Source organism: Cherax quadricarinatus, chromosome 45, assembly GCF_038502225.1.
Source record: "Cherax quadricarinatus isolate ZL_2023a chromosome 45, ASM3850222v1, whole genome shotgun sequence".
Lineage (NCBI taxonomy): Eukaryota > Metazoa > Arthropoda > Malacostraca > Decapoda > Parastacidae > Cherax > Cherax quadricarinatus.
Window position 1 is genome coordinate 30,729,796 of NC_091336.1, and position 26,820 is coordinate 30,756,615.

Consider the following 26,820-nt stretch of genomic DNA (forward strand, 5'->3'; position numbering starts at 1 on the left):
CTGCAATGGAAGACACTGTCATGCAGATTCGGGTGTCATCTGCAAAGGAAGACACGGTGCTGTGGCTGACATCCTTGTCTATGTCGGATATAAGGATGAGGAACAAGATGGGAGCGAGTACTGTGCCTTGTGGAACAGAGCTTTTCACCGTAGCTGCCTCGGACTTTACTCTGTTGACGACTACTCTCTGTGTTCTGTTAGTGAGGAAATTATAGATCCATCGACCGACTTTTCCTGTTATTCCTTTAGCACGCATTTTGTGCGCTATTACGCCATGGTCACACTTGTCGACGGCTTTTGCAAAGTCTGTATATATTACATCTGCATTCTTTTTGTCTTCTAGTGCATTTAGGACCTTGTCGTAGTGGTCCAATAGTTGAGACAGACAGGAGCGACCTGTTCTAAACCCATGTTGCCCTGGGTTGTGTAACTGATGGGTTTCTAGATGGGTGGTGATCTTGCTTCTTAGGACCCTTTCAAAGATTTTTATGATATGGGATGTTAGTGCTATTGGTCTGTAGTTCTTTTCTGTTGCTTTACTGCCCCCTTTGTGGAGTGGGGCTATGTCTGTTGTTTTTAGTAACTGTGGGACGACCCCCGTGTCCATGCTCCCTCTCCATAGGATGGAAAAGGCTCGTGATAGGGGCTTCTTGCAGTTCTTGATGAACACAGAGTTCCATGAGTCTGGCCCTGGGGCAGAGTGCATGGGCATGTCATTTATCGCCTGTTCGAAGTCATTTGGCGTCAGGATAACATCGGATAGGCTTGTGTTAATCAAATTTTGTTGCTCTCTCATAAAAAAATCATTTTGATCTTCGACTCTCAGTCTGGTTAGCGGCTTGCTAAAAACTGAGTCATATTGGGACTTGAGTAGCTCACTCATTTCCTTGTTGTCATCTGTGTAGGACCCATCTTGTTTAAGTAGGGGCCCAATACTGGACGTTGTTCTCGATTTTGATTTGGCATAGGAGAAGAAATACTTTGGGTTTCTTTCGATTTCATTTATGGCTTTTAGTTCTTCCCGCGATTCCTGACTCCTAAAGGATTCTTTTAGCTTAAGTTCGATGCTTGCTATTTCTCTGACCAGTGTCTCCCTACGCATTTCAGATATATTGACCTCTTTTAGCCGCTCTGTTATTCTTTTCCGTCGCCTGTAAAGGGAGCGCCTGTCTCTTTCTGTTTTACATCTACTCCTCCTTTTTCTTAGAGGAATAAGCCTTGTGCATACATCGAGTGCTACCGAGTGTGGAGTTCCCCAAGGTAATATTCTGGGTCCCTTATTATTCTTATGTTATGTCAATGACATGCCTATCAGTGTCAAGTGCAAACTCCTACTGTATGCAGATGACAGTGCTCTGTTAGTATCAGGTAAAGACCCAAAAGATATAGCTAATGTATTAACACTGGAACTGGAGTCCTGCAGCAAATGGTTAGTAGAAAACAAACTATCATTACACCTCGGGAAAACTGAAGCCATTCTCTTTGGCACGAAACAAACTGGGAAGAGTAAATAATTTTAATGTCCAGTGTAATGGGGAGTCCATCACTTCAGTTTCCTCAGTAAGATATCTGGGAATCCCCTTTGACCCAAGCATGTCAGGAGAATTGATAGGGAACAGTGTACTAAAGAAAGCGAATGCCAGACTGAAACTCCTCTATAGACAAGCACAGTGTCTACCTACTGAGGCTCGCAGGACCCTATGTCTAGCCCTTATACAGTGTCATGGTACTCTGCCTTGACAAAAAGAACTGAAAGACTGCAAATCACCCAGAACAAAATCGTAAGATTCATCCTGGGGCTGGGACCAAGAGAGCATGTAGGCCAGGATGAATTACAGCAGTTGGATATGCTGAATGTTGAAGACAGAGTAAAACAACTGAAGCTAAATCATGTTTATAAAATTGCTCACAGTGTCCAGAATATCTTGCTGCCAATATTGTCAAGGTTGGGAACCAAAGTAATCATAGTACTAGGGGGAGAGAGCACAACTTTGTAGTACCCACAGTCAGTGGCCAGGCTTCAAACACCTTTTATTGTACAGCAATAAAGGAATGGAACACACTACCCGCACATGTCAAAGTCAGTCATAGTATGAACCAGTTCAAGAAGTGCGCCAAAAGGTGTCTGATGAATGTAGCTACAGAAAGGGAGGAGAATGATTTTCTATTTTTTTAGCTAACACATACAATTTTACCTTATTCCTAGTAATGACCCTCGTATTGTAGATAGTCTTAATGACCCTCGTATTGTAGATAGTCTTAATGACCCTCGTATTGTAGATAGTCTTAATGACCCTCGTATTGTAGATAGTCTTAATGGCCCTCGTATTGTAGATAGTCTTAATGACCCTCGTATTGTAGATAGTCTTAATGACCCTCGTATTGTAGATAGTCTTAATGACCCTCGTATTGTAGATAGTCTTAATGACCCTCGTATTGTAGATAGTCTTAATGACCCTCGTATTGTAGATAGTCTTAATGACCCTCGTATTGTATTATTATTATAATCAAGGGGGAAGCGCTAAACCCGGAGGATTATACAGCGCCTGGGGGGGGGGATGTGGAAGGCATTCAGGCTTAATTCGGGGAACTGGAGCACAGATCCAATTCCCTAAATCAAGAGCCCCTCACCAACATCAAGGAACCTTCCTTGAGGGGCCTCGTATTGTAGATAGTCTTAATGGCCCTCGTATTGTAGATAGTCTTAATGACCCTCGTATTGTAGATAGTCTTAATGACCCTCGTATTGTAGATAGTCTTAATGACCCTCGTATTGTAGATAGTCTTAATGACCCTCGTATTGTAGATAGTCTTAATGACCCTCGTATTGTAGATAGTCTTAATGACCCTCGTATTGTAGATAGTCTTAATGACCCTCGTATTGTAGGTAGTCTTAATGACCCTCGTGTAGTAGTCTTAATGACCCTCGTGTAGTAGTCTTAATGACCCTCGTGTAGTAGTCTTAATGACCCTCGTGTAGTAGTCTTAATGACCCTCGTATTGTAGGTAGTCTTAATGACCCTCATGTAGTAGTCTTAATGACTCTCGTGTAGTAGTCTTAATGACCCTCGTATTGTAGGTAGTCTTAATGACCCTCGTGTAGTAGTCTTAATGACCTTCGTGTAGTAGTCTTAATGACCTTCGTGTAGTAGTCTTAATGACCCTCGTGTAGTAGTCTTAATGACCCTCGTGTAGCAGATGTAGTAGATAGTCTAAATGATCCTCGTGTAGTAGATAGTCTTAATGACCCTCATGTAGTAGTCTTAATGACCCTCGAATTGTTGATAGTCTTAATGACCCTCGTGTAGTAGCCTTAATGACCCTCGTGTAGTAGTCTTAATGACCCTCGTATTGTTGATAGTCTTAATGACCCTCGTATTGTAGTCTTAATGACCCTCGTGTAGTAGTCTTAATGACCCTCGTGTAGTAGTCTTAATGACCCTCGTATTGTAGATAGTGTTAATAGTACGATAAGATATTATCTTCTTTATAGAATAAAAAGATATCTCCATTATATTATAATAAGATATTATCTTATTTATATTATAATAATAAGATAAAAAGACTCCAATGGAAATAAGTCACTGTCTGACTTTTTTGGGTTATCCCAGGTACTTTACACCTATGCTGCTATGTATTATAATCTATGTAACTGTATTTGTGTATACCTGAATAAACTTACTTACACTAAAAGCTTTACCAAGACATTTAATTAAAAGTATCTTAGTACAAACCTCGTCCAAATAATCCCATCGAGACTGGAATAACGAAATCCGCTTGTGAATGTGGCCGAGGAATGGGAGATAAGGAGGGCAGAGAATCCCATGGGACGACCAGTAGTTGTGGCGCCACCGAGAGTATAACCAAGCTGCCAGCATCAGTGCTGCCACAAGTAACCACACCTCTACGCCCATCCTGAAATACTAAAATCATTAGATATTTTCTAATCACTGCTCAAGGTGATCCCTGCCCATGAAACCTGGGCAGGCTTAAAATTAACTTAAGATTAACTAAGCCACCGGTGGCCTGGACCGGTGGCCCGGTGGCTAAAGTTCCCGCTTCACACACGGAGGGCCCGGGTTCGATTCCCGGTGGGTAGAAACATTTCGACACGTTTCCTTACACCTGTTGTCCTGTTCACCTAGCAGCAAATAGGTACCTGGGTGTTAGTCGACTGGTGTGGGTCGCATCCTGGGGGACAAGATTAAGGACCCCAATGGAAATAAGTTAGACAGTCCTCGATGACGCACTGACTTTCTTGGGTTATCCTGGGTGGCTAACCCTCCGGGGTTAAAAATCCGAACGAAATCTTACCTTATCTTAAGCAATGATATAATCAGTGGTAAACATTATTGTAAACAGATAACAATTAAGCGCAAATGAGTATTTCAAAGAAGGTCATATGGTAATTTACTGTGTTGCTGAGCATTCAGTAGAATGGTGTATTCTGTTAGATAATGTAATTAAAAATAAAATATGATTGGGTCACAGGTTAAAAATGTATTATTATTATTATAATCAAGGGGAAGCGCTAAACCCATAGGATTATACAGCGCCTGGGGGGGGGGATGTGGAAGGCATTCAGGCTTAATTCGGGGAACTGGAGCACAGATCCAATTCCCTAAATCAAGAGCCCCTCACCAACATCAAGGAACCTTCCTTGAGGGGTTAAAAATGTATGAGATACAATTATTCAGTATTTATTTGGTTGTGGATGAATAAGTGATTTTTAAGAAAAGACTTGAATTTATAAACAGTGTTTCTTTTATATTCACAGGTAGTGAATTCCAGATTTTAGGGCCTTTTATGTGCATTGAGTTTTTGCATAGTGCGAGATGGACACGAAGAATATCAAAGAGTGATCTGTGCCTTGTGTTATGGTTGTCAGTGGAACGCCTTCCATCTGAACAAAAGAAACTAATGGAAAAATAAATAAAGAAACGACTAGGAAAAATAAGAATAAGGACTTTTGAGGATTTTACTTAAAATTTAAATATAATAAAAAAATGGCCTTCGGTTCTTGTAGTTGGGCAGGAGTAGGTAAGGCCCTGGATAGATCTTCTGATATTATTGATGTAGGTTATCCTGGGCGGATGGTGATAGTCCGATGTTTTGGAATCTCCTCTACCACTTGGTTGGAGCACCACAAGTTAAACAGGTAAGGGCCATTAGTAGTAGAATAATGTTAATAAGTCCCATTAACAAATGTCTTGCTCCTTTATCTGGCGTCTGTCCTGGATGACCACGCCAGGAACAGAGCTGGTAATAAGAAAAAATAAACTGGTTACCAAGGGTCATGATAATATAACATTTAAGAATGGAAAGGACTGATAAATGCCAAAATCATTACTTGTAACCAGCAAACAAAAGGAAGGAATAAATAGTAATACTCCTGGTAGATCACCCTACCTGATTAGGGAAGAGTGGAGGTGAAGTGACTCTCCAAACTTCAACCCACACCAGGTAAGGTCAATGCTACCAGGAGTAGAAAGTTGAACAAATCAGACACCAAGAACTAGTTTCGCCCCAGCCCGCCAGAGGGGGGGGGGTGCGCGACGTAACTCTCTAACGGTTCTTGGTTGCCTGAACAACCTTAACCCCACTCACGCCTACTTTTCCCTCACAATGGTTATGTGTTCTGTTGAGGTTGGTAAGGAGACGTTTGAGGGGAGGGTTTATATCAGAATTAAGTGTTCTATGAATGTAGTAGGTGCAGTAATAAGTATGGATGTTTTGTATGGTGAGTAGGTTCAGAGTTTTGAATATTGGTGGAGTGTGCTGCCTGTAGTGGGAATATGTTATCATTCTGACTGCAGCCTTTTGTTGGGTAATTAATGGTCTGAAATGGTTTATTGTTGTTGAGCCCCATGCACAAATTCCATAGGTGAGATAGGGGTAAATAAGAGAGTGGTATCGGGCCAGGAGGGCTGACTGTGGTACATAGTACCGTATCTTCGAAAGTATGCCTACGGTTTTGGAGATTTTCTTTGAAATTTGTTGTATATGTGTATGAAATTTGAGTCTATTATCAAGGTGGATTTCTAAGAATTTTCCCTCTGTGAGCTTTGTGAGAGGTGATCCGTTTATCATTATGTTAAGAGCGACATCTGTAGCTCTGTTACCAAACTGAATGTAGTAGGTTTTGTCAATGTTTAGAGTAAGTTTGTTAGTCCTCATCCAGGTAGATATTTTCTGTAATTCGGTATTTACAGTATTGGCTAGCATAACTGGGCTCTTGTGAGAGAAGACCTATGAAGTGCCATCTGCAAACAGTATGGGTTTGAGTAGTTGCGATGCATTTGGTAGGTCATTTATGTAAACGAGAAAAAATAAGAGGGCCAAGGACACTTCCCTGTGGGACACCAACTGTAATTGGCTGTGCAGAAGCATTTGCTCCATTTGTGTACACATATTGGCTTCTGTTGCTGAGGTATGACTTTAGGTAGTTGAGGGAGTGCCCTCTTATACCATAGTGCGACAGATTATATCCAGAGTCTGCTCTCTCGTCAACTTTCTTCTCCTTTCACTCTGTAGCAGTGGTAGTAGTAGTAGTAATAGTAGTGCTAGCAGTAAGGTAAGTAGTAGTAGTATTGCTAGCAGTAAGGTAAATAGTAGTAGTACTAGTAGTAGTGGTACCAGAAGTGGTAAAAGTAGTAGTAGTGGTAGCAGTAGTGCTGGCCTGGAGGGCTCTGGTGGCCTGGTGGTTAAAGCTCTCGCTTCACACGGCGAGGGCCTGGGTTCGATTCCCAGCCAGAGAAGAAACATTGGACGTGTTTCTTTCCACTTGTTGTCTATGTTCCCCATCAGTAAAATGGGTACCTGGATGTTAGTGGAATGGTGTGGGTCGCATCCTGGGACAAAACTGACGTAATGTGCCCGAAATACTCTGCATAACAAGCTGCTTTAAATATAGTAGTATGTCACTGATGTCAGCTATGGTCTGTATACCTTGTACATGTACTGGTAGAAATAAAAATCTTAAGAAAATCTCTAAGAGAGTAAGCATACTATGTTCCACAATCAGCTCTCCTGGCACTGTATCACTCACTCATCTACCCTTATCTCACCTATGGAATTTGTACATGGGGGCCAACAACATTAAATTACCTAAGACCACTAATAACCCAGTAAAAGGCTGCAGTCAGAATGATAACAAATTCCCACTCCCGACAGCATACTCCACTAATATTCAGAAGTCTAAAACTACTCACCATTAAGAACATCCATACTTATTCTTGTGCCTACTAGATACATAGAACACTACACTCAAACATAAACCCTCCACTCAAACTTCTCCTCACCAACCTTAATAGGACGCACGACCATTACACAAGACACAGATCACTTTGATGTACCCCGTGTCCACATCACACTATGTAAGAACTCTATGCACATAAAGGGCCCCAAAATTTGGAACTCATTACTAGTAAATACTAAAGTAACCCGGATTGAACATCAATTTTAAGACTCTTCTTAAAAATCATCTACTCACCCTAAACTAAATATTCAATACTCAATACTTAAATTTGTCAAAAGATCTTCCAATTACCTTAATCTTAACATTTCAAAATTTAAATACCCAAGGTTCATACATAACTTAATACTACATTGTAGTAAAAATACCTGCACAAACTATACTGTCTTACAGCATATTGTGACATTCTCATACTGTAAACTACTGTCACCAACGCTCAATGTTATATTCCAATATTATTACTTAAATACTTACTATTTTTTTTTATTTTATTTAAAACATCATAAATACAAGGCTGCTTAAAAATTAAATAGCATCACCATACATAATCTATAGAGTACACCAAGATACACACCATAAATACCAGAAAAAATCTTTGTAACTAATACGTATAGACATATACGACAAACACACCATAAAACGCATACATACGTTTCACTAAACACACACAATACTAAAAGATATAACTGTTTGCGCAACAAAAATAACACTGGTGGAAACCCCACTAAACCCATTATAAGTTACATTCACATCATACAAACATGTTACATTAATGATTAAACAATAGTTTATGTAATTTGCATACGAAATATACAATTGATTATAGAAATTCCAACTTAGACACAAATTCAATGATTTACTCTAACACATATTCAGTAACATAATAAATATTATATAAACTGACGATCATATTAATCGTCAGCAATTTCCATCCATTCTATATGTGTTCAATCTTGATACCTATGAAATACGTTTGAATCACAAACAAAAATCATAATATTGCGAAATATTTATAGGATAAAATTGGACGACTCAGGGTAATGTACACGTGTTATATCCCTTTAATACTTTGGTGACTCACAGACTAGATTGAACAGTAACAGGGAAGGGACAAAACATGCATATATATATAAATGCATGTTTATATACCCAAATATCTGGACCTCCATAACACAATAAAAAACAAAACTAAGAAAACTAGTGACTCAAGAATACAACGAGTCTTTACACAAAGGAAAGCATCAAAAACATAACAAATATGTAAAGGCACCCCAGTCATTTTGTACACAAAAGGTGCAATAAGTAACCCTAACCCCTGAATCTACAATCACACATCCATAACAACTAAAAAACATTCGTGCCCAAACTCATATTCACGCAACTCACCCCCCCCCCCTCCCCAAGAGACGAGCCAGCTATTGCCCACTGACCTACACGACAACTTATTTGGCATGCCCGTATATTTATCACAGATTTGCAAGGGTTTCAATAGTGAGCCTTTTATAACTGTCCGAAAAACCCTTATCCCACCTCCTCCCATACAATTCCCTATTCCTACACATTGTACGATAAAACGTTATTGTAAGGACACGCCTTCTCACCTCACTGACCCCTTTTCCCCGCATTACCCACGAAATATAAATGTAATCCACGATAATATAATCTAAAGCCCGTTCAACGTCCTGGTCTAATCCACCGATGTCGAGACTTAACGCGTGCAGGACCTGCACTCCTCTGCCTCCCACCCTCTGTACCACCCTACCCAACCAACTCCTGACATCTTCTAAACCTTCACAAAAATAGACAACATGAAAAGCCGTGTCTTCCCCACCACAAAACCCACACCCGCCTCCCTCCACGACTCTTCTGGATCATAGTATTGCCCCTGACGGCAATATACCATGTAAAAAACGAAACATGACTTCACGCACCCTAGGCCGTAATTTCAACTTACTAAATCGGAGCCATATATTTTCCCACGAGTACATGGGGAACAAACCTTCTACTGGAGCTGCGCACGTACCCCCTAGTAACCTACTTAAAACCCTTATGCGAATGTTCCTCCGTTCCATTACCATCAACAAAGCTCGTAGTACAATCTCACATTCCCTTAACTCCATTCCCCTATACCACTTTTTCACCCTCGTATATACTTGGTCCATATTTCCCGCCATCACACCCACACGCCAAACCTCCCACTTTAGAAAAACACATTTCACCCTACGCTTTAAGTCCAACAATCCCAAACCTCCTCAACGTACAGGTAGCATAACAACCTCACGTTTTAACCAATCACACCTCGATCCCCACAGAAAGGTAAATACTCTTCTCAATATTCCATTGATCGCTGTTCCTGTAATTGGGAATACAGCCGCAACGTGCCACGCCTTACTATACAATAAAACGTTAACAACGATCACACGTTGGGCCAGAGTGAGATGTTGGGGCCTCAAAACACCCAGACGACCAATGACCTTTTCCAACATCCTTACTGAATTTTCCTCCCGCGCCACATCCAAATCGTCTCTATAAATAATACCGCAAATCTTTAATGACATCGCAGTTGTGTTAACCAAGTTACAGCTCACCATTCCACCCTCTTTCCAGGTACCCAACCCCATGATCATCGACTTTTCACTATTTACCTTCATACCCGTGGCATGTTCAAACACACGCACATCTTCCAACCCTTTCATAGACATTCGTTCACACACCAAAACAGTCGTATCATCCACATAACCTATTAATGCTGGCCAACAATCCCCTTCCCCTACCCCCACCCCGGGAACTAACTGTGCTCTCAACCATCCTGTAAAAGGGATCCTGAAAACATGCAAATAAGATCTGTGACATAGGGCACCCTTGTCTTAAACCTCTACCCATCTCAAAATCCATCCCCATACACCCATTTATTTGTACCCTCATCTTTGCCCCCTTATACAGCGTGTTTACCCACCCAACTATTTCTTCTCCATAACCCTGTCTCCGAAGAATACTCTGCAGTGCACCCATTTCCACTCTATCATAGGCAGCCCGCCAGTCCAAGGCCAGTAAAGCCGCCCCCTCCCCTCCCCCCGTTGACTCCACAAAACTTTTTAAAAGCCCGTGGCCTTCTAACATCGACCTGCCCGGCAACCCATACTGCGATGGCGAAACGACCCTCCCCACCACGCATTTTACCCTATTACCCAAATTTTTGTGAAAACCTTATAGTCTGCACAGAGCAACGATATCGCCCTATACTTCCCAAGGTTTGGCCGCCCTTTGCCTTTTGGGACCAACACCACGACTGCTGTATTCTGCTTATCCCCTAACGTACCCTTCTCCTTCATACAATTTAATAATCTTACCATGAACTTCCCAATCAACTCCCAATGCTGCAAACAAAATTCCACCGGTAAACCATCAATACCCGGGGCCTTGCCCTTCCTCCTTCTGTGTAAAGCAATTTCAATTTCCTCCTCAGTAATAACCCCACCCAAAGCCTTCCTATCACTGTGACCCAAAATGCACGTAGCATACGTGCACACCTTATTTAATTCCACTTCATCCACGCCACTACTAGTCCAGTATTTTTTATACCACGTATCCGCATATGCACTCATAGCTTTTGTGTTTCTTATCGCTTGACCTGCTCTATGGATTCCCATCGTCTCATTTACCTCCAAGCTCGGGATTGCCGTCAGCGCCTGCTTTTGCTTTTTTTGTCTCAACACACACGTGGATGGCCTGTCTCCCCACAAAACTTCTTCTAATCCTACTTGCACCCGCACCGCTTGAAACCGCTCATTATGCAATGTTTGCAAGCTCTCTTTTATGTCTACAATCTCGTCCATGGGGTAAACACCACCAACCGATCCCTGCCCATAACAACCTCGTAATCGATCCTCTAAATAATTCGCTAGCCCATATTTTAAAGAGTTTATATGCCTACCCTCCCTCACGTAAAAGGATTTTATCCTTTTCTTTGCCACCGAGTCCCACCACGTTACAATGTCTTCCACCTCCTGAGCTTCCCTTGAAAGCTCATTCCATAGCATAGAAAAACCCTCTAACCCTTCCTCATCACTTAACACACTAATATTTAATTTCCAATAATTCTTATAAATTTCCGCCATTCCCTCCCACCCTACCTCCACTACAACTGCCCTATGATCTGACAAGACCATCTCCACCGTATTAAAAGACTTTACGACTACTTCCTGAGAAATATACACTCTGTCTAACCTTGCAGCATATCCCCTTCTGATAAAAGTATGTTCTGTTTCCCACACCCCTCCCCCAAACACATCTCGTAACTTAACATCCCTCAACAAATCTCTGAGAGGTGCAGACAAATGCCCAGCCCCTTTGGGTTCGACGTCAGCCGCCCTTATGACACAGTTCCAGTCACCCCCCACTATCACTACTTCCGGAAGAGCACGCAAAAAATAAACAAGGTCCTCACATGCAAAATCCGTTCGAACCTTCGTGTCATTCTCCGCAGGGGCATAGACACTTACCAAAGATACACGCTTTCCCATCCAAGTCCCATCCACTCGCAACACCCTTCCCCCAACCCCCCTCACATCTCTGCAACACCCTCCCCCCACCCCCCTCACATCTCTGCAACACAAACGGGCTCGTCTCTTTTATTAAAAGACCCACACCACCTTTCAAACGGATAGTTGGCAGGGTCAGTACTGTATAACCTGCAACCTGCAACACTTCTCCTTCTTTAGTCTAGTACATAAACCGTTAACATTAGCAGTCATACACCTAAGGCCTGTTATATTTTCCACCCTTTCCTCTTCTCCTCCCGTGGTTCACCACTTGATTTGTTATGTCTATGTGTCTTCTTTACAGTACCTTCCCATTCGCCTCCCTTCTTGCGATGGCGTCCCTCATGACCACCCCCCTCCCTGCCCTTCCCCTCACCCATCCTCTCAGTTTTTTTTCCAGTCCTCTGTGCCGGCATCAGTACGTCATCCGAATCTGACGTAGCTGCCCATTTCCTCATAACGTTCTTATCCTCCATGTCAAGATCCAAGGAAGCCTCACGGTGTACCTCAACATCCACCTCACAATGAGGTACGAAGTCTCCCAACGTCCCAGTCTCGTCGTCCTTCTGCTGAGTCTCATATTGTTGACAATCCGGACTCAGAAAGTCTCCAGCTACGTCTTCCGGAGACGGAGCTTCCACCACTTGCGGTGACAAGGTCCTTAAAACTTCGTCTAAATCCTCACCTATACTCAACACGTCATGCCGGGGTACCAATCCAGCAGATGGTATCGGCAACGACTCAGGTGAAGGGAGCTGAGGGGAGGACTCACTCTCATTTCGAAAAGCCTGTTCCACCATCTCACTCCACAAACGACCACGCCCTTCCTCCGACGAACGATGCTCACCTTCATCATGTGTGACTGGGGCTACTTCTTTTTGCACAGGTTTGGTCATGCGTCTGTCCTTTTCGCATGCCACCGCTATGTGGTCATACTCTCCACAAATGCGACACGTATGCCGCTGTCCAGGATATAAAACCATTACCTGTGTCTTAAAATCTTGAAGATACACATATGACGGTATGGGTTGACGCAACATCATCTTAAGGCTGAATGTACCTTCCGGCATACCTGCGTAGGCACCCATTATCCACTTACCCTGCTGGGCAGAATGCACAGTTCCATATTTCTCAAATACGTTTCTGATGTCAGCTTCGTTTGCTTCAAAGGGGACATTCTGCAACTTTATCCAAGTATAATATCGAGACACGTCCACCAGTCTCACACACACAGCAGGAGTAACGTCAAAACGCACATCTTGAAAGCGCCTAACCACCGATTCATAAACTGTCGCAGCAAGCAGTTTCACAAATACTCTATGCGCTCCGTTCAGCGCTACCCCATACAATTCACAGTCTTGAATGCCATATGTCTCCCTGATTATCTTGGGTAAGAGTATTTGAGCTGAACTAGGTGTAATTGCACCTCGAAGCAGTTCAATACCAATAGTATTAATGCGTCTGCGATGACAAACCGCCATCTTAACACCAGTAATTTCCCAGCGGTGTCAACAGAGACACAACAACACCTCCTCGTACCACTGCTGTCAGGTTACTGAGGAGCGTCAGGCAAGGGGGTCTACACAGCCCAAGAGCGATGCAGACAATCAATACTTACTATTGATATATACAACATACAAAATACCTTGTGCCAATGTAATATCCCCAGAATATAACTTGATTGTAACTTGACAGTAACTTACAGTCTGCTTAAACAAACTATAAACAATTTCTCTAGTATTAAGTAGTCTGTAAGGCATTAATTTAGTCTGGCCATAATGCCATGGCATGATAGTGACTCTCTTTGCACTGCAACTTATTATTGTAACTACGGAAGCTAAATGTAAACTTACAAAGCAATAAAAATTGTATTGTATTATTATTATTATTATTATTATTATTGTTATTATTATTATTATTATTATTATTATTATTATTATTATTATTATTATTATTATTATTATCATTTTATAGTTTTTATTATCACACTGGCCGATTCCCACCAAGGCAGTGTGGCCCGAAAAAGAAAAATTTTCACCATCGTTCACTCCATCACTGTCTTGCCAGAGGGGTGCTTTACACTACAGTTTTAAACTGCAACATTAACACCCCTCCTTCAGAGTGCAGACACTGTACTTCCCATCTCCAGGACTCAAGTCCGGCTTGCCGGTTTCCCTGAACCCCTTCATAAATGTTACTTTGCTCACACTCCAACAGCACGTCAAGTATTAAAAACCATTTGTCTCCATTCACTCCTATCAAATACGCTCACACATGCTTGCTGGAAGTCCAAGCCCCTTGCACACAAAACCTCCTTTACCCCATCCCTCCAACCTTTCCTAGGCCGACCCCTACCCTGCCTTCCCTCCACTACAGATTGATACACTCTTGAAGTAATTCTGTTTAGTTCCATTCTCTCTACATGTCCAAACCACCTCAACCCTTCCTCGGCCCTCTGGACAACAGTTTTGGCAATCCCGCACCTCCTCCTAACTTCCAAACTGCGAATTCTCTGCATTATATTCACACAACACATTGCCTTCAGACATGACATCTCCACTGCCTCCAGCCTTCTCCTCGCTGCAACATTCATTACCCATGCTTCACACCCATACAAGAGTGTTAGTATAACTAAACTCTCATACATTCCCCTCTTTGCTTCCAAGGACAAAGTTCTTTGTCTCCACAGATTCCTAAGTGCACCACTCACCCTTTTCCTCTCATCAGTTCTATGATTCACCTCATCTTTCATAGACCCATTCGCTGACACGTCCACTCCCAGATATCTGAATACATTCACCTCCTCCATACTCTCTCCCTCCAATCTGATATCCAGTCTTTCATCATCTAATCTTTTTGTTATCCTCATAATCTTACTCTTTCCTGTATTCACTTTTAATTTTCTTCTTTTACATACCCTTCCAAATTCATCCACCAACCTCTGCAACTTCTCTTCAGAATCTCCCAAGAGCACAGTGTCATCAGCAAAAAACAACTGTGACAACTCCCACTTTACATGTGATTCTTTATCTTTTAACTCCACGCCTCTTGCCAATACCCTCGCATTTACCTCTCTTACAACCCCATCTATAAATATATTGAACAACCATGGCGACAGCACACATCCTTGTCTAAGGCCTACTTTTTCTGGGAAATAATCTCCCTCTTTCCTACATACTCTAACTTGAGCCTCACTATCCTCGTAAAAACTCTACACTGCTTTCAGTAACCTACCTCCTATACCATACACCTGCAACATCTGCCACATTTCCCCCCTATCCACCATGTCATGCACCTTTTCCAAATCCATAAATGCCACAAAAATCTCTTTACCCTTTTTTAAATACTGTTCACTTCAATGTTTCACTATAAACACTTAGTCTACACACCCCCCTACCTTTTCTAAAGCCTCCTTGTTCATCTGCTATCCTACTCTCTGTAATTCTCTTAATTCTTTCAATAATAACTCTACCATGGTGAAGCTGGAGATGCTGTCCTGGGAGACAGTAATGGTGAAGCTGGAGATTTTGTCCAGGTAGTCGGGAATTATACGCAGGAAGGAATACATATAAATGACCTCATAGGGGACAGGAGCCATAGTAGGGAAACAAGTGTAGTCAAAGATAAGATAAAACCAATATTGAAAACTAGAAATACCGCAGGAAACAGCAAACAAGAGGACTCCACTAGCAATAGTGAGGATATATTACCAAAAACAACTGGTGGGAGCTCCATTGTTGGTGCTAGGGAGGATAGAAGTAAGACAGGGAAACATGCACCAACAGGGAATACAGTCACAGAAACCCAAGGCAAACGGAAACCAAGCCTGTGCACATACTATGCACTTGGTATCTGCTGGCATGGGAAATCTGGAAAAACAGATGGGACGTGCAACTATGACCACCCTAGAAAATGCAATGCCCATATGACAACAGGAAAATGCAAACTCCCTTCCTGTAAGCTTTTTCACCCTGAACTGTGTACCTCTTCAGTACAGGAAAGACTGTGCTATAACTTAAATTGCCAGGCATACCATCTAAAGGGGACAAAAAGATACAAAACATCCAGGCCATGGGAAAACCTGGGTAGCCACAGCCACTCAAGAGGGAGAGGTTTTTTAGTGCCAGGAAGGAAAAAAAACTGGCAGGAAATGGCAGAAATCGTACACCAAATCCAGTCATTCCTGGAGTGGAACCACAGTCGATGGCCTCCACTCCAAACCAACAGATACAGATACTAATGCCGGAAAAAAAATCATCCCCCAGTACCAACAATACCACCAGTCCGATAACATTCTTCTTTGCAAATATACAGGGTCTAAAGCCAGCAACAAACAACAAAATACCTTTCATCCGTGGACTGCTTGCAGAGGCAAAGGCAATGTTCGCGGCTTTCACTGAGACCCACATAAAGGATCACTTGGACAACGAAATATGGATCCCAGGTTACAACCTATACAGATGTGACAGAGTGAACAGGCAAAAGGGGGAGGTTGGCCTGTACATTGCAGAGTCACTTGTTTGCACAGAACTGCTTAATGCCTCAAATGATGTAGTGGAAGTTTTAGCAGTAAAGGTCGAGAACCAAAACCTAGTCATTGTGGTAGTCTACAAGCCTCCGGATGCAACATCCCAGCAATTCCAGGAACAGCTGTTAAAAATTGACCACTGTCTGGAAAATCTTCCAGCTCCTGCACCCAACATCTTGCTCACGGGGGATTTCAACTTAAGGCACCTAAAATGGAGGAATATAGCAAATAATATTGTTGCAGTAATAACACCAGGAGGCAGCTCTGATGAAAACTCACACTCACACGAGCTTTTAAATCTCTGCACAAAATTCAATTTAAACCAGCAAATAATAGAGCCTACTAGACTGGAGAATACACTAGACCTCATCTTCACTAACAATGATGATCTGATACGAAATGTCACCATATCAAAAACAATATACTCAGATCACAACATAATTGAGGTTCAGACATGTATGCGTGGAGCCCCAGACCGACAAAATGAGACTAGTCACGAGGGAGCATTCACCAAATTCAACTTCAATAACAAAAACATAAAGTGGGACCAGGTAAACCAAGTCCTAACAGATATAAGCTGGGAAGATATACTAAGCAACACAGACCCCAACTTATGCCTAGAACAGATTAACTCGGTGGCACTCGATGTATGCACAAGGCTTATTCCTCTAAGAAAAAGGAGTAGATGTAAAATAGAAAGAGACAGGCGCTCCCTTTACAGGCAACGGAAAAGAATAACAGAGCGGCTAAAAGAGGTCAATATATCTGAAATGCGTAGGGAGACACTGGTCAGAGAAATAGCAAGCATCGAACTTAAGCTAAAAGAATCCTTTAGGAGTCAGGAATCGCGGGAGGAACTAAAAGCCATAAATGAAATCGAAAGAAACCCAAAGTATTTCTTCTCCTATGCCAAATCAAAATCGAGAACAACGTCCAGTATTGGGCCCCTACTTAAACAAGATGGGTCCTACACAGATGACAGCAAGGAAATGAGTGAGCTACTCAAGTCCCAATATGACTCAGACTGAGAGTCTAAGATAAAAATGAATTTTTTATGAAAGAGCCACAAAATTTGATTAACACAAGCCTATCCGATGTTATCCTGACGCCAAATGACTTCGAACAGGCGATAAATGACATGCCCATGCACACTGCCCCAGGGCCAGACTCATGGAACTCCGTGTTCATCAAGAACTGCAAGAAGCCCCTATCACGAGCCTTTTCCATCCTATGGAGAGGGAGCATGGACACGGGGGTCGTCCCACAGTTACTAAAAACAACAGACATAGCCCCACTCCACAAATGGGGCAGTAAAGCAACAGCAAAGAACAACAGACCAATAGCACTAACATCCCATATCATAAAAATCTTTGAAAGGGTCCTAAGAAGCAAGATCACCACCCATCTAGAAACCCATCAGTTACACAACCCAGGGCAACATGGGTTTAGAACAGGTCGCTCCTGTCTGTCTCAACTATTGGATCACTACGACAAGGTCCTAAATGCACTAGAAGACAAAAAGAATGCAGATGTAATATATACAGACTTTGCAAAAGCCTTCGACAAGTGTGACCATGGCGTAATAGCGCACAAAATGCGTGCTAAAGGAATAACAGGAAAAGTCGGTCGATGGATCTATAATTTCCTCACTAACAGAACACAGAGAGTAGTCGTCAACAGAGTAAAGTCCGAGGCAGCTACGGTGAAAAGCTCTGTTCCACAAGGCACAGTACTCGCTCCCATCTTGTTCCTCATCCTCATATCCGACATAGACAAGGATGTCAGCCACAGCACCGTGTCTTCCTTTGCAGATGACACCCGAATCTGCATGACAGTGTCTTCCATTGCAGACACTGCAAGGCTCCAGGCAGACATCAACCAAATCTTTCAGTGGGCTGCAGAAAACAATATGAAGTTCAACGATGAGAAATTTCAATTACTCAGATATGGTAAACATGAGGAAATTAAATCTTCATCAGAGTACAAAACAAATTCTGGCCACAAAATAGAGCGAAACACCAACGTCAAAGACCTGGGAGTGATCATGTCGGAGGATTTCACCTTCAAGGACCATAACATTGTATCAATCGCATCTGCTAGAAAAATGACAGGATGGATAATGAGAACCTTCAAAACTAGGGAGGCCAAGCCCATGATGACACTCTTCAGGTCACTTGTTCTATCTAGGCTGGAATATTGCTGCACACTAACGGCACCTTTCAAGACAGGTGAAATTGCCGACCTAGAGAATGTACAGAGAACTTTCACGGCGCGCATAACGGAGATAAAACACCTCAATTACTGGGAGCGCTTGAGGTTCCTAAACCTGTATTCCCTGGAACGCAGGAGGGAGAGATACATGATTATATACACCTGTAAAATCCTAGAGGGACTAGTACCGAACTTGCACACGAAAATCACTCACTACGAAAGCAAAAGACTTGGCAGACGATGCACCATCCCCCCAATGAAAAGCAGGGGTGTCACTAGCACGTTAAGAGACCATACAATAAGTGTCAGGGGCCCGAAACTGTTCAACTGCCTCCCAGCACACATAAGGGGGATTACCAACAGACCCCTGGCAGTCTTCAAGCTGGCACTGGACAAGCACCTAAAGTCAGTTTCTGATCAGCCGGGCTGTGGCTCGTACGTTGGTTTGCGTGCAGCCAGCAGCAACAGCCTGGTTGATCAGGCTCTGATCCACCAGGAGGCCTTGTCACAGACCGGGCAGCGGGGGCGTTGACCCCCGGAACTCTCTCCAGGTAAACTCCAGGTAAACTCCATACACTTTACCAGGTATGCTCAACAGACTTATTCTCCTATAATTCTTGCACTCGCTTTTGTCCCCTTTGCCTTTATACAAAGGAACTATGCATGCTCTCTGCCAATCCCTAGGTACCTTACCCTCTTCCATACATTTATTAAATAATAGCACCAACCACTCCAAAACTATATCCCCGCCTGCTTTTAACATTTCTGTCTTTGTCCCATCAATCCCAGCTGCCTTACTCCCTTTCATTCTACCCACTGCCTCATGAACTTCCCCCACACTCACAACTGGCTCTTCCTCACTCCTACAAGATGTTATTCCTCCTTGCCCTATACACGAAATCACAGCTTCCCTATCTTCATCAACATTTAACAATTCCTCAAAATATTCCCTCCATCCTCCCGATACCTCTAATTCTCCATTTAATAACTCTCCTCTCCTATTTTGATCTGACAAATCCATTTGTTCTCTAGGCTTCCTTAACTTGTTAATCTCACTCCAAAACTTTTTCTTATATTCAACAAAATTTGTTGATAACATCTCGCCCACTCTCTCATTTGGTCTCTTTTTACATTGCTTCACCATTCTCTTAACCTCTCTTTTTTCCCCATGTACTCTTCCCTCCTTGCATCACTTCTGCTTTGTAAAAGCTTCTCATATGCTAATTTTTCTTCCTTACTACTCTCTTTACATCATCACTCCACCAGTCGCTCCTCTTCCCTCCCGCACCCACTTTCCTGTAACCACAAACTTCTGCTGAACACTCTAACACTACATTTTTAAACCTATCCCATGCATCTTCAACCCCATTGCCTATGCTCTCACTGGCCCATCTATCCTCCAATAGTTGTTTATATCTTACCCTGTCTCACCTCTGAACAGTGACTCACACCTTTGAACACGACTCTCGCCTCAGAACACTGACTCTCACCTCTGAACACTGACACTCATTGTACACTTACTCTCACCGCTGAACATTGACTCTCACCTCTGAACACTGACACTCACTGTACACTGACCCTCACCTCTGAACACTGACACTCACCGTACATTGACTCTAACCTCTGAACACTGACACCCACTGTACACTGACCCTCACCTCTGAACACTGACACTCACTGAACATTGACTCTCACCTCTGAACACTGACACTCACTGTACATTGATTCTCACCTATGAACAGTGACTCACACCTTTGAAGATTGACTCTCGCCTCTGAACACTGACTCTCACCTCTGAACACTGACACTCACTGTGCACTGACTCTCACCTGGAGTTTACCTGGAGAGAGTTCCGGGGGTCAACGCCCCCGCGGCCCGGTCTGTGACCAGGCCTCCTGGTGGATCAGAGCCTGATCAATCAGGCTGTTGCTGCTGGCTGCACGCAAACCAACGTACGAGCCACAGCCCGGCTGATCAGGAACTGACTTTAGGTGCTTGTCCAGTGCCAGCTTGAAGACTGCCAGGGGTCTGTTGGTAATCCCCCTTATGTGTGCTGGGAGGCAGTTGAACAGTCTCGGGCCCCTGACACTTATTGTATGGTCTCTTAACGTGCTAGTGACACCCCTGCTTTTCATTGGGGGATGGTGCATCGTCTGCCAAGTCTTTTGCTTTCTTAGTGAGTGATTTTCGTGTGCAAGTTTGGTACTAGTCCCTCTAGGATTTTCCAGGTGTATATAATCATGTATCTCTCCCTCCTGCGTTCCAGGGAATAAAGGTTTAGGAACCTCAAGCGCTCCCAATAATTGAGGTGTTTTATCTCCGTTATGCGCACCGTGAAAGTTCTCTGTACATTTTCTAGGTCGGCAATTTCACCTGCCTTGAAAGGTGCTGTTAGTGTGCAACAATATTCCAGCCTAGATAGAACAAGTGACCTGAAGAGTGTCATCATGGGCTTGGCCTCCCTAGTTTTGAAGGTTCTCATTATCCATCCTGTCATTTTTCTAGCAGATGCGATTGATACAATGTTATGGTCCTTGAAGGTGAGATCCTCTGACATGATCACTCCCAGGTCTTTGACGTTGGTGTTTCGCTCTATTTTGTGGCCAGAATTTGTTTTTGTACCCATCAATCCCAGCTGCCTTACTCCCTTTCATTCTACCCACTGCCTCATGAACTTCCCCCACACTCACAACTGGCTCTTCCTCACTCCTACAAGATGTTATTCCTCCTTGCCCTATACACGAAATCACAGCTTCCCTATCTTCATCAACATTTAACAATTCCTCAAAATATTCCCTCCATCCTCCCGATACCTCTAATTCTCCATTTAATAACTCTCCTCTCCTATTTTGATCTGACAAATCCATTTGTTCTCTAGGCTTCCTTAACTTGTTAATCTCACTCCAAAACTTTTTCTTATATTCAACAAAATTTGTTGATAACATCTCGCCCACTCTCTCATTTGGTCTCTTTTTACATTGCTTCACCATTCTCTTAACCTCTCTTTTTTCCCCATGTACTCTTCCCTCCTTGCATCACTTCTGCTTTGTAAAAGCTTCTCATATGCTAATTTTTCTTCCTTACTACTCTCTTTACATCATCACTCCACCAGTCGCTCCTCTTCCCTCCCGCACCCACTTTCCTGTAACCACAAACTTCTGCTGAACACTCTAACACTACATTTTTAAACCTATCCCATGCATCTTCAACCCCATTGCCTATGCTCTCACTGGCCCATCTATCCTCCAATAGTTGTTTATATCTTACCCTGTCTCACCTCTGAACAGTGACTCACACCTTTGAACACGACTCTCGCCTCAGAACACTGACTCTCACCTCTGAACACTGACACTCATTGTACACTTACTCTCACAGCTGAACATTGACTCTCACCTCTGAACACTGACACTCACTGTACACTGACCCTCACCTCTGAACACTGACACTCACCGTACATTGACTCTAACCTCTGAACACTGACACCCACTGTACACTGACCCTCACCTCTGAACACTGACACTCACTGAACATTGACTCTCACCTCTGAACACTGACACTCACTGTACATTGATTCTCACCTATGAACAGTGACTCACACCTTTGAAGATTGACTCTCGCCTCTGAACACTGACTCTCACCTCTGAACACTGACACTCACTGTGCACTGACTCTCACCTGGAGTTTACCTGGAGAGAGTTCCGGGGGTCAACGCCCCCGCGGCCCGGTCTGTGACCAGGCCTCCTGGTGGATCAGAGCCTGATCAATCAGGCTGTTGCTGCTGGCTGCACGCAAACCAACGTACGAGCCACAGCCCGGCTGATCAGGAACTGACTTTAGGTGCTTGTCCAGTGCCAGCTTGAAGACTGCCAGGGGTCTGTTGGTAATCCCCCTTATGTGTGCTGGGAGGCAGTTGAACAGTCTCGGGCCCCTGACACTTATTGTATGGTCTCTTAACGTGCTAGTGACACCCCTGCTTTTCATTGGGGGATGGTGCATCGTCTGCCAAGTCTTTTGCTTTCGTAGTGAGTGATTTTCGTGTGCAAGTTTGGTACTAGTCCCTCTAGGATTTTCCAGGTGTATATAATCATGTATCTCTCCCTCCTGCGTTCCAGGGAATAAAGGTTTAGGAACCTCAAGCGCTCCCAATAATTGAGGTGTTTTATCTCCGTTATGCGCACCGTGAAAGTTCTCTGTACATTTTCTAGGTCGGCAATTTCACCTGCCTTGAAAGGTGCTGTTAGTGTGCAGCAATATTCCAGCCTAGATAGAACAAGTGACCTGAAGAGTGTCATCATGGGCTTGGCCTCCCTAGTTTTGAAGGTTCTCATTATCCATCCTGTCATTTTTCTAGCAGATGCGATTGATACAATGTTATGGTCCTTGAAGGTGAGATCCTCTGACATGATCACTCCCAGGTCTTTGACGTTGGTGTTTCGCTCTATTTTGTGGCCAGAATTTGTTTTGTACTCTGATGAAGATTTAATTTCCTCATGTTTACCATATCTGAGTAATTGAAATTTCTCATCGTTAAACTTCATATTGTTTTCTGCAGCCCACTGAAAGATTTGGTTGATGTCCGCCTGGAGCCTTGCAGTGTCTGCAATGGAAGACACTGTGAACATTGACTCTCACCTCTGAACACTGACACTCACTGTACACCGACTCTCACCACTGAACACTGACTCTCACCTCTGAACACTGACACCCACTGTGGAAAATTAAATTTACCTGGATGTAACTCACACGATACATACCAGTAAATGGTAACAAATATAATTATTCTTTATCAAGGTTACAGAGACAAGTAGGATTTTTATGACACTTAGGTCGCAAAAAATGTCCCCCATCGATACCTACTACAATCTATCTCTCCACAAGTCACTCTGGGCCTATATTAATTTCAAATGAAATATACATTACCAGGAATTCTGTTAAAACATTAATATAAATATGTGGACTGTATATTAAATTTAAAAAATGAATACATATACATTGAAGGAGAATTTATCTTAATACCACTCACCAATTTGTCTGGAGATTACTTGGTGTGTCATACACAAACCCCTGCCTAAAATATGAAGAAAATACTTGCCAGAATTTCAACATAAATAGACATCGACTCAGCTGTGGTAATATCCTGTTTCCATCTAGTTACGGAGTCCTGTCGAGTTGCCTAAGTCTCATGTTCTGCAGGACTGCAATTCCAACAATTTCGGCTCCTATTTGAGAGTTTTTAAGCCCAATATGACCTCTAGAGAGACGAAAATTCATCCGACTTTCACTAACGTTTGTCTAGGTCAATTCAAAACAAAGGCGACTCCTTCCCCGGCGACGCTCACCCATGTCACTACTACTTTATTTATTTACAAATTAATTTTCATTACTTACAATATATTACACTAATTTACATACAAAATACATTGTATTTTCGGAAGATATACAGTATTTTCCACACCCACTGTACATTAATTCTCACCCACTGTACATTAATTCTCATCCACTGTACATTAATTCTCACGCACTGTACATTAATTCTCATCCACTGTACATTAATTCTCATCCACTGTACATTAATTCTCACCCACTGTACATTAATTCTCATCCACTGTACATTAATTCTCATCCACTGTACATTAATTCTCATCCACTGTACATTAATTCTCATCCACTGTACATTAATTCTCATCCACTGCACATTAATTCTCATCCACTGCACATTAATTCTTATCCACTGCACATTAATTCTCATCCACTGTACATTAATTCTCACCCACTGCACATTAATTCTCACCCACTGCACATTAATTCTCATCCACTGAACATTAATGCTCACACACTGCACATTAATTCTCATCCACTGCACATTAATTCTCACACACTGCACATTCTCACCCACTGTACATTAATTCTCATCCACTGCACATTAATTCTCACCCACTGCACATTAATTCTTATCCACTGCACATTAATTCTCATCCACTGCACATTAATTCTCACACACTGCACATTAATTCTCATCCACTGCACATTAATTCTCACCCACTGTACATTAATTCTCATCCACTGCACATTAATTCTCACCCACTGCACATTAATTCTCATCCACTGTACATTAATTCTCACCCACTGCACATTAATTCTCATCCACTGCACATTAATTATCATCCACTGCACATTGACAATTTAACGGTAACACTTATCTACTGTACATTACTTCTCATCAACTGTACAATGTATCTCACTCAGCGTACGTTCACTCTCATTGACACACTTAATGTATATTGACACACTTAATGTATATTGACACACTTAATGTACATTGACACACTTAATGTATATTGACACACTTAATGTACATTGACACACTTACTGTATATTGACACACTTAATGTACATTGACACACTTAATGTACATTGACACACTTAATGTACATTGACACACTTAATGTACATTGACACACTTAATGTACATTGACTCACTTATTGTACATTGACACACTTAATGTACATTTACTCACTTATTGTACATTGACTTACTTATTGTACATTGACTCAGTGTACATTGACACACTTAATGTACATTGACACACTTAATGTACATTGACACACTTAATGTACATTGACACACTTAATGTACATTGACACACTTAATGTACATTGACACACTTAATGTACATTGACACACTTAATGTACATTGACACACTTAATGTACATTGACACACTTAATGTACATTGACACACTTAATGTACATTGACACACTTAATGTACATTGACACACTTAATGTACATTGACACACTTAATGTACATTGACACACTTAATGTACATTGACACACTTAATGTACATTGACACACTTAATGTACATTGACACACTTAATGTACATTGACACACTTAATGTACATTGACACACTTAATGTACATTGACACACTTAATGTACATTGACACACTTAATGTACATTGACACACTTAATGTACATTGACACACTTAATGTACATTGACACACTTAATGTACATTGACACACTTAATGTACATTGACACACTTAATGTACATTGACACACTTAATGTACATTGACACACTTAATGTACATTGACACACTTAATGTACATTGACACACTTAATGTACATTGACACACTTAATGTACATTGACACACTTAATGTACATTGACACACTTAATGTACATTAACACACTTAATGTACATTTTAACAACCTTATGACTATGTCCTCTAATTCTCATGGTTCATGCACTCAGTGGTAACAAGTACATGGTTCATGCACTCAGTGGTAACAAGTACATGGTTCATACACTCAGTGGTAACAAGTACATGGTTCATGCACTCAGTGGTAACAAGTACATGGTTCATACACTCAGTGGTAACAAGTACATGGTTCATGCACTCAGTGGTAACAAGTACATGGTTCATACACTCAGTGGTAACAAGTACATGGTTCATGCACTCAGTGGTAACAAGTACATGGTTCATACACTCAGTGGTAACAAGTACATGGTTCATGCACTCACTGGTAACAAGTACATGGTTCATACACTCAGTGGTAACAAGTACATGGTTCATGCACTCAGTGGTAACAAGTACATGGTTCATGCACTCAGTGGTAACAAGTACATGGTTCATGCACTCAGTGGTAACAAGTACATGGTTCATGCACTCAGTGGTAACAAGTACATGGTTCATGCACTCAGTGGTAACAAGTACATGGTTCATGCACTCAGTGGTAACAAGTACATGGTTCATACACTCAGTGGTAACAAGTACATGGTTCATGCACTCAGTGGTAACAAGTACATGGTTCATGCACTCAGTGGTAACAAGTACATGGTTCATACACTCAGTGGTAACAACAGTCTCGGCTGAGTGGTTGAGGGGAGTAGACGTGTGCTGGGGATCTGGACCTACTAATTCACAGGCCTACCCATTTCTCCCGACTGATAAGTCATCATTAAAACTCCTACTGTTGGAAGACAGCTTCAGTGTTGTGAGAACTCTTATGTGCGAGCTGTGACTAAGGATATACCTGGTCAAACACTGGAAATAGTTTTCCTTTTTGCAAAGGCCCTCACAGGCCTCTGCTTCCCCTCTGCCTTTCATTTGACCTCAGCCTTTCGCCTCTATCAACATGGAGTGTAGAGGCGAATTTTGCTAGTCCACTGCTACTCGTGCCTCTCAAAATGTTCACAACTCATCGCTTTACCAACCTGAGGAATAACGACGAGTGTGCATTCCTATGTGAGTTGGTAACCCAGGTGTCCACACACTG

General features: G+C 42.4%; 1 protein-coding gene across 1 annotated transcript in view; it reads right to left on the bottom strand.

Annotated features, from left to right (window-relative positions):
- Window positions 1–26,820, bottom strand: part of LOC138853992 (cytochrome P450 6k1-like) — a 51,407-nt gene that overhangs the window by 9,880 nt on the left and 14,707 nt on the right. The window contains exon 2 of the mRNA XM_070094244.1: window positions 3,735–3,915. Coding sequence (XP_069950345.1) covers window positions 3,735–3,915 — 181 coding nt within the window. The remainder of the gene's footprint in view (window positions 1–3,734; window positions 3,916–26,820) is intronic.